This window comes from Haemorhous mexicanus, chromosome Z (genome assembly GCF_027477595.1).
Source record: "Haemorhous mexicanus isolate bHaeMex1 chromosome Z, bHaeMex1.pri, whole genome shotgun sequence".
Taxonomy (NCBI): Eukaryota; Metazoa; Chordata; class Aves; order Passeriformes; family Fringillidae; genus Haemorhous; species Haemorhous mexicanus.
The window spans coordinates 77662678-77675708 of NC_082381.1; the positions used below are offsets into that span (position 1 = coordinate 77662678).

The 13031-nt window shown below is 35.6% G+C and overlaps 1 protein-coding gene across 2 annotated transcripts in view; it reads right to left on the bottom strand.

Annotated features, from left to right (window-relative positions):
• The window catches only part of WDR70 (WD repeat domain 70), a 132715-nt gene that overhangs the window by 112791 nt on the left and 6893 nt on the right, over positions 1-13031 (bottom strand). For both annotated transcript variants that reach the window (XM_059873411.1, XM_059873412.1), the window contains exon 5: positions 10413-10623. In XM_059873411.1, coding sequence (XP_059729394.1) covers positions 10413-10623 — 211 coding nt within the window. The remainder of the gene's footprint in view (positions 1-10412; positions 10624-13031) is intronic.

Here is a 13031-nt window from a genome sequence, read left to right on the forward strand (position 1 = left end):
CAATTTAGTTCTGAAAATAAGCCAATTACCTTAGTAGCTATGTAGTCATATGAGAAAATACAGCATAAAATACTTTTTAATTTTCATATAAATTTGGTTTAAAATGCTCAAAAAAAAAAAAAAAATCACTAACTAATATTCCAAAAAAGTGAACACACAAGAAGTGGCAAGGCTGACTCCCAAAAAAAAAAAAAATTCCTTGCTAGACTTGGAAAGTAAGTTTGACAAATACATATCGGTCAGAAGGAAACATGAATATGCAATTCCAAATTTTTAATTTCTTTTTCTCACAATACTTTGAAAATTTTCAACACTTTAAAGCATTACTGAGAGTAACATGAACTCTTCTTCAGACACCCACCCACAAGATGCAGCCAGATACAAAATTTTATCTGTAAAATTTTGGGTAGCTTCTGTAGTATTTTCCCACCCACTCAAACCTGGTTGCAGAGTCCCTCATGAGGATACTCCCTAGAAGTACTAGACAGAGTTGCAGCTTCCATTAATTCCTACACTATGAGATGATTCTCAAGAGGTAAACTAATGCAAATTGCATTAAACTGTATACAGAGTTAAACTACAGCTGACAACTATTATATTTTTTTACAGGATAGGACCAGTTTTCATAACTATCATGTGAATTGGGCAGATGCTTATTTAAAATAGCCTTATAAATAGCATAGTTGTAACTGATCTAGTGACATTCATTTTACTCAGAGGAATTAATATTTCTGCTGAAAATGCATTGAGTTATTTTACTACTACTCATTCATTGAAAAACAGAATGCAGTTTCTTGGAAAACAAGACTTTGAGAAATCACAGGAAACTACCATTAGGCTTTCTCATAAATTCACTGTCTACTCAATGTATCATAATTGTATTCCCTAAGAAAAAAAAATTATGGACATCAACTGGACTAAGCCTTACACCATTAACTTAGAGATAATTGAAAGAATCTGCCTTTAAAATTGCAGTTGTCCAACTGAAAAACTTTACTACTTACAGGCTTGCACTGTCACAAATATAAACATTTGTTGTTTAAAAATATTTTTCATTAGTTCTTTTACAGAAAGGAGAAAAATATGAGAGTCACAAGAGGCAGGGATACAAGCAGGAATGGGAAAGAGAGGATCAACAGAATGCCTGATCCCTAAAAGGCACTTTAGGAAAAGCAATTAATTATGACAGAGTACTGGTCTGAAAAAAAGAAAAAAAAGCAAAAAAAATTTTTTAAAAAGCCCCAAACTAACCGGCTGTCCTCACCAAAGAAAATGCTAGATAAGGCAGCATTTAATCATGGAACAGAGAAACAACTCTGAAGGACTCTTAGAAAAGAAATGTAATAAATGCCAAGTTAAAACAAATGAAGTTATTAAAACAAGTAGTTATTGACAGAAATACATGTCAGAATTCCTAAACTATTTCTATTGATAGGTACTGTGAAATTTACTCTCACATTGTTATTTCTAGAATTTAAATTTGGATGACACACTTCTAATGAGTCAAAAATTACCACTTTTATGTGTCCCAACATTTAACTTTGTGTGCCTGCACACCCCATGCATGTCATTCAAATGAGACAGCATTTTTTAAACACAAGGAAAAGTAAATGTATGAAAAAAAACCCACAAGTGATAGAAAAGAAAAAAAAAAATCAGTACATGGGGGTTTACAGCTTCTCCAGAATTTTAATATTTTCTGCAGAAAAAAATTATGGAAATGAAAACCAATTTATTTTCAGGTGGTCTTAAGGCATCTAAAATGGGATAGAATGTTCACAAAGACCAAGACTTGACATTGTAGACCAAGCACAGGCAGAAGTTGTCCTTAAAATGATTCAGCATTCTGTGTCACAGTGATCTTATAAAACAGGCATGTACTGTTTGAAGACACTGAGGATGATTAAGATACTTGAATTTTTCTTCTAAATTTCCATTTCTGACATTTTTGGTACTCAGCAATAAAGGTAGCAAATTAACTTCAAGAAGGAATGACACTGAGAAATATCTTTATTCATATATTTAAGACAAGATCAGTTACTTTGTGGCATCAGTTTTGCAAGGGACATACACAGACTATTTGAACTGCAAAAAGTTACAAATCTGGTGGCACTGAAAGCCAACTGATGCCCAGAGATGCCACACATAGCCTGATATGCACATCTGCCTTCTTTGCAGAGACCAGAATGTTCTAAAATACCCCAAGTAACAGGCTGGTTAGAAAAAAGATACCTTCATAAATCCAGACAATGCATGAAACTTTTAAAATTACTGAGCTGAGAAAGAAACACTTCCACTGCTGCATAAATCCTAAGTAACTTTACCATCCTCCAACTAATCTTCCAAAGTTGACAACTGCATTTTTAACATGAGAGAATAAAGGAAAAGCCTATATCTATACCATGATTTCTTTATTTTTTTGCTTCCCTCTTTAAATTAAAGTATTAAATCCCATGGTTTAATGGGAGTGTAGTGCATAAAAGCAAAAGAACAGCTAATACACAAGAAAGTAGAGGCAAAGATTTATATAAAATTTGTCCTCATTCATAGGACATTGCAACTGTAATAAAGGTTATCAGCTCTTTCTGACACCTGAATTGCTCTAGAAATATACACCCTACAGTAAGTCAAATGGGAAAATACCACTACCTTTGTGACATCTGAAATACTTGACTGAAAAAAAACAAGCCAGATTTTCTAACATTTCCATGAAAATAACTAATATCAATTAGAACTCTAGCTTCTGCTTTCATTCTAGATACTTAAATTAATTAAATAACTCTTCAAAGCCATTTCTTTCCACAACAGAAGTTTTGATCACATGTAGAAAAATAAGTTCTATTCCTGATTTCTACAGCTCTTCCAGAATTTATTTCCTGCATTGCCCTTGCTTCAGCCCAGACTGGCATGACGGGGCATGGACAAGACATTATACTACTCAGTTACACCTCATGTGAGTGCCAGGGGCAGGGAAAAGGTACTCTTCAAAGAAGAAGGGCATTCCTTTTCCAGTCACCAGCAGCCATTCACCTTTGCTTAACTGTCCCAGGCATGGAGACCATTTTTCATGTGAATCACCCTCTTTGCACACATTGACTATTAATATTCTTTATTACTACTGTTACTCTTTACTTTCATATCCATTGCTGAATCCAGTAAATTGTTCTTATCTCAGCTTGTGATCTCTGCCTTTTGTGTCTCCCACCAGAAGGAGGGAGGGGAGCAGCACATGGTCTTCTTTTTAATGGGAGTACTAAATTGGGGAATACCATTCCCAAACCATGACATGGTTCATACTCATTATTATATGAAAGATGACCTAAGGGGCCTCTCTACTGCAAAAGGTCACTATGACTGACTGAGTTCAACCCTTATTTAAGCCCTTTGTTTCATCACATGAGAATGCTCACTGGAATTAATCCCACACATCCAAATAATCCAAATCAAATGTCTTTCTTCTTTCTGTATTTGGCTACTTGAATATTTATTAATCTTTAGTTAAAATGGTATGTCAAATAAACATTCATGAATAGTACACAAGGTAATGCAATAACATACTATTCATGATCCTAAGAATTTGAAGATCATTTTATTAGGCTTTAAAATGCAAAGAAAAGGATAAGCAGGAGTAAAGGAAGAAAGTTCAGTGTGATAGTTGGGTGATCTGGATACTGTTAGCATCAAGTATGTGTAGTCCCTGTATACTGCTAAGTGCTCACCTGCAAATAAGAGATGTCATTGCAGCAGTTGTAAAACAATACGTGTGGTAGACTCACATTCATAAAAATCCAAAGCCGTCTTTTAAACAAACAGCAGACATTCCTAAAGTCAACAAAACTGCTCTCCAAGGATTCTATTGGAGTGGTCTGCAGTTCCAACAGTTTAACATAAATCATTCGTGAAGACTTGTTCACAGGAGAGGAAGTGTAACTGCATGTCACTTACACTCTTCCTTCAAATTCAATCCTTTTAAATTATTTATTCATCCCCACCATAAATATTTCAAATACTTATCATCCACTTCATTCTCCTCTTGATTCCTCTGTACCTGTATTTCTCATTATTCTGTTTAGAGCACCAACAACTTTTCAAAAAGACAACACTCACATGCCAAATAAAGAGAAAATCTGTTATCTTCAATTTGTGCTTTCCATAGTGATGCCAACAAGGTTGAATATAGTGACCATTGCTGTTCCCTGGCCAAATTTAAGAAGATTTTATTTTAACACTGATAGAAGCAATATGCTATTTGTGCTTCTTTTTAAAAGTATATTGGAAATTTGTTGCAATGGCCAAAAAAATGCATCAAGCGTCATGTAAAGAGGCAGTCACCACTATTTTTTACTCTGTTTTCGGTTCTCAAAGAATAACTTAATTTCAGTATCTTCACTTCCAAATATCCTAACTTCTACTGAAAGTAAAGAAAGTAATATTCAGGACAGAACTATTCACATACCATTGCATGTACCAATGTTCAGCATTGCATTGCATTTATCATTGTATGTATCATTGCAACCCAATCTTGTTAAATAATACTGTATCAAAAGTACAGTCTTGTGACTGAGATAAATATGCAGGGTATGTGCTTAGAAAGACTTTTGTTTTTTTTCCTTAAGGGGTAGGTCACAGAATTGTACAGTCTCAAGGTTATACATGCCTTAAATATACTTGCAGAAAAAAAAACCCTAGATGTCTACTATCCCTCCAAGCACAGTAGAGGACATTAGCTTCCACAAAATCTTGCACTATAAAGAAATCAACAGTCTCAGAGGGATGAGCACAAGGATCCCAGGTTTTAACTGTGGAAGGTTTACTGCCACGGCGTAACTGGCCTTGAGATGAAGAACACTTTGCATCAGTCTTAACAGCTCCCTCTTCAAACACAGAAATGGTACCAGCAGCTCCTAAAGAAGGCTTTCTACAGGCTACACCAGCTAAAGCTGACCTGCTAAAGGGTCTCTAAAAGAGCTGATAAAACGTAAAAACAGGACATAAGAAGATTTCTAAACTTCATTAAAAAGGGTAGTAAAAACTATAATTATGTTCTGTTTCACATTTTAAGACTGGTAAAATCACCTCTGTCTTTAGAGCACCTCACAGTCAACAAATACATGCCTCTTAATGTTCTCACAAAGTATTTCTGGAAACAAACTCACAGGACCCTAAGTACCTATCTGCAGGGGAAACGTTCTAAAATTTTTCATATGCTGTCATATTACAAATCAATTAAAATCCGTATCATCCACCAAAAAGCATGGTGTGATACACAGCAAAGAAGGCTTGGCCTTACTAAGTTCTGCAGAATCAAGCAATAGAGGTCTTGCAAGTAGTACACTCCAGGAACAACTGGCATTCATGAACTCTGGGGCACTCAGTTGAAGAGGAGATGAGGAAATACTCCATGCCTTTTTATCAAAGACCAACATTCCCTAAGGGAATTACCTTGTTAGCTTCCTCTCCATATGATGATCTGTTTCTTAAGTTGAGTATTCCTTTCTTTACAGCTTCTGCTTGATTCCCTCACATTGGAAGACAGAGACCAATTACATTGTTTTCTTCTAATTTTTGCAAAGTTTGCAAATCTGTTTTAACTCCCTTTGCGTATGATCTTTCTCAGTCTTTGCACCACATCAATGATCCTTAGAAAAATGTCACAACTTGTACCAAGTTTAATATAAATAAAATACATTTACGTAATTTCCATTGTTAAGACTTAAGAACGTATCATGCATATATATGAAAAAACCATTTGCTTCATTTTTATATAGGAAGGTAACACACAAGAAAATTTAACGTAATGGTTAACTTCTAACTATTTTCTTCTCAATAATTAGAAATATTTAAAACATAATGCCTCTTACCCTCAAAACCACACTTTTCTGTCTCTGTTGCGTACAAAAATTGCTTTGTTCAGCTTACTATACTTTTTCCTCTTTAGACAAGATGAAACATGACTGAGTAAATAAGATTCAGCAGTTATAGGACAGACAATTCTCAGTCTAAATCTTACAAATCCTTAGGAAGACTAAAAATTCCCACAACATTTATTTATTTTTACAACACTATAATTTTTAGTCTGGTACCATAGCCAAATTCTAATTGGAGCAATTACAGTCTACTTAAATTCTCCATCTAAATCAGCAGGAAATGGCTTCCTTCAATTCTGAACAAGTATTACTGGTATGTCCTGGTAAACTTCTGAAAAAAAATTTAAAATATCTCCAAATAATTCTAAAACCTGAAATACAGCTATGCTATCATTTTGGAAACAGGCCAAATCTGAGTACAGCCTTGGGCTGTGAAGAGGCCCAAGGCTGTACTTGTTTCAGGGACATAATTACAACATGATTAGTATCCCTTTGGTGCTGCAGGGAGAAACAGTTCTCTGTTCCAAAGGAGAATGAACTGTAACTCAGCTCCAAATAGAAGGTAAATCCTTGCAAATCCATCTGGCAAATTCTTTAACAATCACCTTTACCTGTTGCCTAAAGCCAGAAAAAGTGTCAGAAAATGCTAACAGTACATTAAGTTTTGTTAAAGATCTCAGCACATCTTCTAATGACACGTAGAACAGAGCACTGACAGATACACACTCTGTCACTAATGTCTTCTAACACGTGTCATCCATTCCCTTGAAAAATGTTTATGTCCTAGATTTAAATCTTTCTACCTACCAATCCTGACACAACTGCTCTTGCTAGTCTTTGTCCCTCTTTAGACAGGTTTTGAGTGCACAGATATCAGACAGATTCCCAGTGCATTTTGACAGGCAAAAAAAAGCTGGCCAAGCCTCTACTATATTTCCCAATCCAAAATTTACCACATGCAATATTGTCTTCATTATCCATCTGCCCTCCTGCAAAATGAGCTGTTTTCTCTTTTACAGTTTCTTCTGAAATTTTCTACAAAGGTTTAGATCAGGATAGATCAGTCCTGAGAAACTTCACACTACAAAAGATGCTCTGCTTCCACCCTCCCCCTCTCACCTTACAACCATGCAAAAAATGGACACCAACAATCCCACCAGGCTTTTACACCATCAGAAGAAAAGGCACCACAGAAAAGTAAGTGCTGATCGCAGCTCAAATAGCCAATTTGATGATCACAACTCAAATAGCCAAACAGCCAATTCAAACAGATTTAATTTTCCTCATTCCCCAAATTAATGCAAGCTTTTATATAGAACAGGATACTACACCAAGAGGAAGATATCAGAGGGAATTAATACCACATCTACCTATTATCCTTAAAAGGTACTTGATAGACCACTATTCCTTATGCTACTACAAAACAAGCATTGTAATACATTTAGATAAATACTCACAAGCATATTGTTGTTTGTTAAGTATCGCCACTTTTGACACAAATAGAAGTGAATGATAACAAATTAGCAAATCATTTAACCTAAACATTTGTTACAGGCAACTAATCATCAGTATCAACACAGATTAATGAAACACAGAAGAATCCTTTAAAACAGCATCACAAAGACTTGCAGATATCAAATGAACTTACATCAATTTGGGGGAAAAAGTACCGCAAGTCAGAATTCACACATTTAATACACTATCTAAGGCTCTGTTAAAAAGTTGTGTTTGGTTTGTATCACAGGTGATTTACGCAAATTAGAAAAATGCATAATAATCAAAAAATACCAGCACCAATTCAAAACACTGAGCAATTAACTGCTGGTAGTAATTTACCCATAAAAACACCATGAAGGTATTAAAAATTCCCATCAAAGAAAATAACCACCAGCAACTCCTTCCACTTTAATGTTTCTTTAGTAAAATAACTCATGTAAGCTGGGCAGTCCTGGGCCAACCCTGGACTCAAAAGTTGTCTGCCTCATAGCAAGCCAAATTTGACAAATGTCTCTACTGACAGTCTGTCATAAGAAAGCAAAAACAACTGAACAAGCAATAGTGAAAAAAAACTCACATCTAAAGTCACACTTGAGAGAAAGTGGGAAAATGTCAGGGTGAAGCCAGTATTTTGGTGTATTTTATCCGTCATACAAAATTCACAAGACTTCAGATTACAAATTATATACCACAACACCGAGAACTACTAAAAACAAATTTTATTCCTTCAGGATCAAAGCCACAGATTCTTGTGTTTTCAAGAAATTATCTCAGCAGCAAAATGTGATAATAAAAGAGTCTCACACTACATCTGGGAAAAAAATATTCAGCTTTCAGTTTCTTCTGTCTGAGTTCTGCACCCATGCATACCATCCATTGGCTACGTATAAGCAAGAGAAAGGAACCACAGAGTTCTCATAACTGCAACACCTGCCTTCCTTGGGGCTCGCCAGATCATACCGTGATCACCAATCGATCAACAGGAAACCAGGAAAGCACAGCTGCTTCCTGATTCCCTTCACAGGAAAGAAAATAACTGAGTTCATGAGCAGCAGTAAGGGAAGGCTCTAGACCCCAAAGGCCTCTGGCATTCACACTGACAGAAAATCTCCCCAGTTATAAATTAACTGTTTAGACTGAAAACCCACAAGTCTCATATTTCTGCTGCTCTGCTTATTCTCAACCAAATCTATTCTAGACTGTTTTGTAACTATTGTCCTAAGTTCAGACAAACTTAAATCACACCAGACTGCAAGTTACCTTTCTGTCTGAAACTTTTCATTAGGGCCTTTTAACTCTGGTCGCCAGTAACTTCACTTCGTCAAGCTAGTTGTAGCATTATTCAAATACGTATGAATAAAAAGTAAATACCAGTATCTTGTTAGAAATTAAAACAGACAATCAGGACAGTGACTACTGAGAAAGAGGGTAAAGTCAGCTGCTTCTGCAAATTGTTTTGCCTTTGGAGAAGCTGGCAGCAAAGAAACTGTGATTTTAATATAATAGTACCTGTAGTAACTAAAACCCACTGAGTCTAATGATGCCCTCAGGAACAGAGACCAACTCCACTGTGCCCTAACAGCTAGAAGTTAAGAGAACTCCTGACATAGATCAACAGTGAGTAAATTTAGATTTATGTCATTCTCAAAGAAAATTCCAGATTTATCTTCTCGTGGTTCCCTGAGTCAGAACAAGTCATCTGTGGGGTACAGGTACAATGACAGGACATATGGGACCAAAATGTACAGTTTAATAATTATAGAAATCCATATACAACAGTGAATCAAACAGAGAGATATAAACACCTAAAGACACCAAAATTTCCCACCACTTATCCCCTGTAGGTAAACAAAAACAAAAAAGAAAACTTTGTCATCATGTAAGTTTAGGCTTATTCTAAAAATTAGTTTTGTCATGGCTTAAGAAGCTCCTCTCAAGAATTTAAAAAGAGTTCTCTGAACTTTAAAATATAAGTTCAAAACATGCAAGGTAAGAGATGTTACAGAAAAAGAACAAACAAACTGAATCCTTAGTAAAAACAAAACAAAAAAAATCAAAAGGAAAGTCTTGGGAACCCTGGAAATTCAGGTTTTTTTAGTTTGGTTTACATTTGTGTAACAGGACATCCAGGTCTTTTTCTGTTACCAGACAGTTCAATACAGCAATAAGTAAGGTTGTTTTCACAGGACTTCTATCATTGTTTTTACACATGGAAACCATCACACAAAACCCATGCCACAAAATATTTGATACAGGCAGTTTGGAAGAACAAACATCAAATCATTAATCTTTTCACAGAATCATCAAATAATCAAGGTTGGAAGAGACCTTTAAAATCATTTGGTCCAACCCAGTACTACCACTATAACCCTTAAATCACTAAACCACATCAGTGCTAGATCCAGATGCCTTTTCACTAAATAGAGGAAGGCTGTTTAACTGAATATCTGTAATACCAAAGTTAGGCTGTTAGGAGCTCTCTTGATTTCAACATAGAAAAATCTGTATTCTTAACAACAAACAGGTCTGGCACTAATTTAGAAAAAAGCAAACCAAAATAAACACAAGTAAACAAAAACAAACAAACAAACAACAAGCCCCCAGCTACCAGACTTAATTTCCTAAAAACAGTTTTGGCACAACAGTTCTCCCTAGATTGAAGCCCACCTCTGCCTCCTCTTTCTCTGATAAAATACAACATATGCTTTGGGAAATAAATAACTTTAAATAGCTGTATTAAATAATTATTTATCTAGTTCTTTCATAACACAAAAACAAAAAATAAACAATATACAAAAATTGATGTTGAATTACCCTTGAGACTCACATGTGTATTTTTGTTTTAAATCCTGGTATTTTAAAATAAAAATAGCTATTTACATTTGATGAAGTAGCATTAGAAAAACAGAAAAAGTGCAAGAAAAACAGAAAACCTGCATTTTGAACAAGTCATACATCACCTGGGAATTCCATCAAAAAGGAATGGCCCTCATACAAATCAGAGCCCACTCAAAGGCTTAAAACATTAAAGAGAAACAAGCTACTTACATTATCTTCCTCCTCTGTATCATCATTGTCATTGTCATCATCACTATCCTTGAACCCAGGGGGAAGTGGTGGCCCGATGAATTCATCATCATCATCATCATCATCATCATCAGTATCCTCAGATGGACCTTTAGCAGAACTCTGGGATTGCATAGAAGGACCACTTAACACCTCATTTGAGTTGTCCTCACTTTTACTACACACTGCCTCTCTGTAAGAAAAATTTAAAACATTATTATTTGAAGAACACTGTCACTTCCACTGCAGTTTTTAGATAATAAGATGTTGAGCACTCTCGTAAATCAGCAGACACCAAAATTAGCAACAAAATGCACACCAACTTTCATTAACAGAATGTAGGCCCACCACCATCTTTTGAAACACTCTCAAGAGTTTCAAAAGTTACATTAAATTACCATTCTGCTGTTGCCCAAATCGGTTCTGCAAACACATTATTTTGGCATGTGGAAATTTCTGAAAAGCTGAGTTGGTGTGTCTATGTTCGTGCAGTTTATTCAAAACAGCCGCGCTCCCTCTGCTGGCAGTTCCCAAGCCACGCACTCAAACGGGCAGAAGGACTATTGAGAGAAGCTCAACTTCCAAGGCTTCGTTTGGGAGCTTATATTTTCAGAATTTTTAAGTGAGCAGGCTGAAAAAAATAGTCTTCTTTTCCCGTTTCTTTGTTAAACTACAGAGGTATTGTTTTGTTAGCGTATATTTTAAAGTTTAGGTTATCACTTTAAGACTATAATAAAAATCACAAAAGTTTAGGAACATAACAAAAGACTAAGAAAGTTGGTTCTGACCTATACAGCTGTACAAGCAGGTACTCAGTTGCACGGGAAAAAATTTTGTTGGACAAGCAATTGAAACTGTGTTTCAAGAAGAAAAGAGAATAAACTAAAACCAACATGACTTAGGTCCATACCTTAGATGTTACAGTGAAGAGCAGGGTTTGTATGCTTGATAGCTTGTCTAATTTAAAGACCAAGATCAGAATACGACTACCTAACAAATCCAACACAAATATAAAGAACTTCTCTTACTCTACAATAATAGGGCAGTTGATATCCTTTTATCAAAGGGAAGGTTTTCCAGCATGTGAAGCACAGATTGGGATCTTCAAAGTTCTTCAAGTACGCTATCCTCAAAACTAACTCCATAATACTACATGCAAAAGAGCTGTATTTTAAAAGCTGATACACCTTCCTACACTAGCAAACAACACACCTTTTCCACAAAAGCCAAACTATTTAATTAGTTTTGGAATGAAAGTAAATAGAAATTGTGCCAGTGATAACCATGTATACAACATAATTATTCAAGGAAGCCATTCCAATCCTTGAATCTGAAATTTTCAGACACCCAAGAACAGTATCTGCCTTTCTTCCTAATTACCTTGATAATTCTCTCATTTGCTGGGAAGGAAATTGATCAAATCAAACACTTCAGTATTCTGAGGGAGAGCACAGCCATTCTGCATGTGACTTGGCCAGAGCTGCAGTGCAATTTTTCACCACACTCCAAGCACAGCAGGGAGAGCCAAAAACTCCAGCAATAGCTACAGGTATCCTCTGTCTTGACTGGGATACAAACATAAAACACACCAATGCAGCCAGACCGAATGCCCATCTACCTTTTTGACATCAGCTTGGAGACGTGCTGACAGAAAGGACAAAGCAAGTGATGTTTCCCTCAACTTCTAAATCTTACAATCTTAGTTTGCCTTGGGCTGTGAAGAAAGAACTATTTTGCCAGCCCCTTTCCCAGGATTTAGAAAAGTGAAAGGACTTTTTTTTTTTTTTTTTTTTTGCTTTCCCTCATTACCTCCTCAGTAAGTGAAACAAGCTGCAAGAGGGAAAAAAAAGGAAACCTGTAATGGAGCATGGATGGCACACTGAGAAGAACAATAACAAAAAAAATCCTGAGTTGTGCAAGTATGTGGGCATATCCCCCCCATGTGTTCATTCTCTGCACATCACTCAATTTTCTCAGGTTTTTCCTTTTCATATACTAATAGACTATTTCACTTCTCAAGGTTATGCATAAATTATGTACCATAGCTATTGTAAACATTTCTCTACGGCAAAATAGCTCAGGAGAAAAAAAATAATCATTAGGTGTATTTCACATCATTTTCAAGTGACTTTTCAACAACTGAAAAATTAGTATAAGTGCTACTCTAAAAAACTCCAATAATTTTAAAAATTTAAAATTCACTAAAGTGGTGTCATTATCAGAGAATAACAGATGCTATGCATATTAGATCAATACATAGTAACAAAAATCTTTGTTATAAAAAGAACTAGAAAATCTTGTATTTCAGACTAAAATTGTCAGTTGCAGGATTGTTCCTCTGACTTAAGACTGAATCCCAATGGCACATCCCTTTAGTTTCATGTTTTAACTTTTAAGAAGCAAGCTACATATCCTTCTTTTACATGGAAATATAAAACTACCAGGAGAGCTTTTCAGGTTAAGCCCTTCCTTCTTAACGCTTAGTAAAAAACAATAACAAAGAAAATTTACTATGAGCAGAACTCAGACGAGTTATCAGAGCCTACCTAATAACTCAGCGTACTGAAACGTACTTGTCCCTGGATGTCTCTCTTGTCAAGT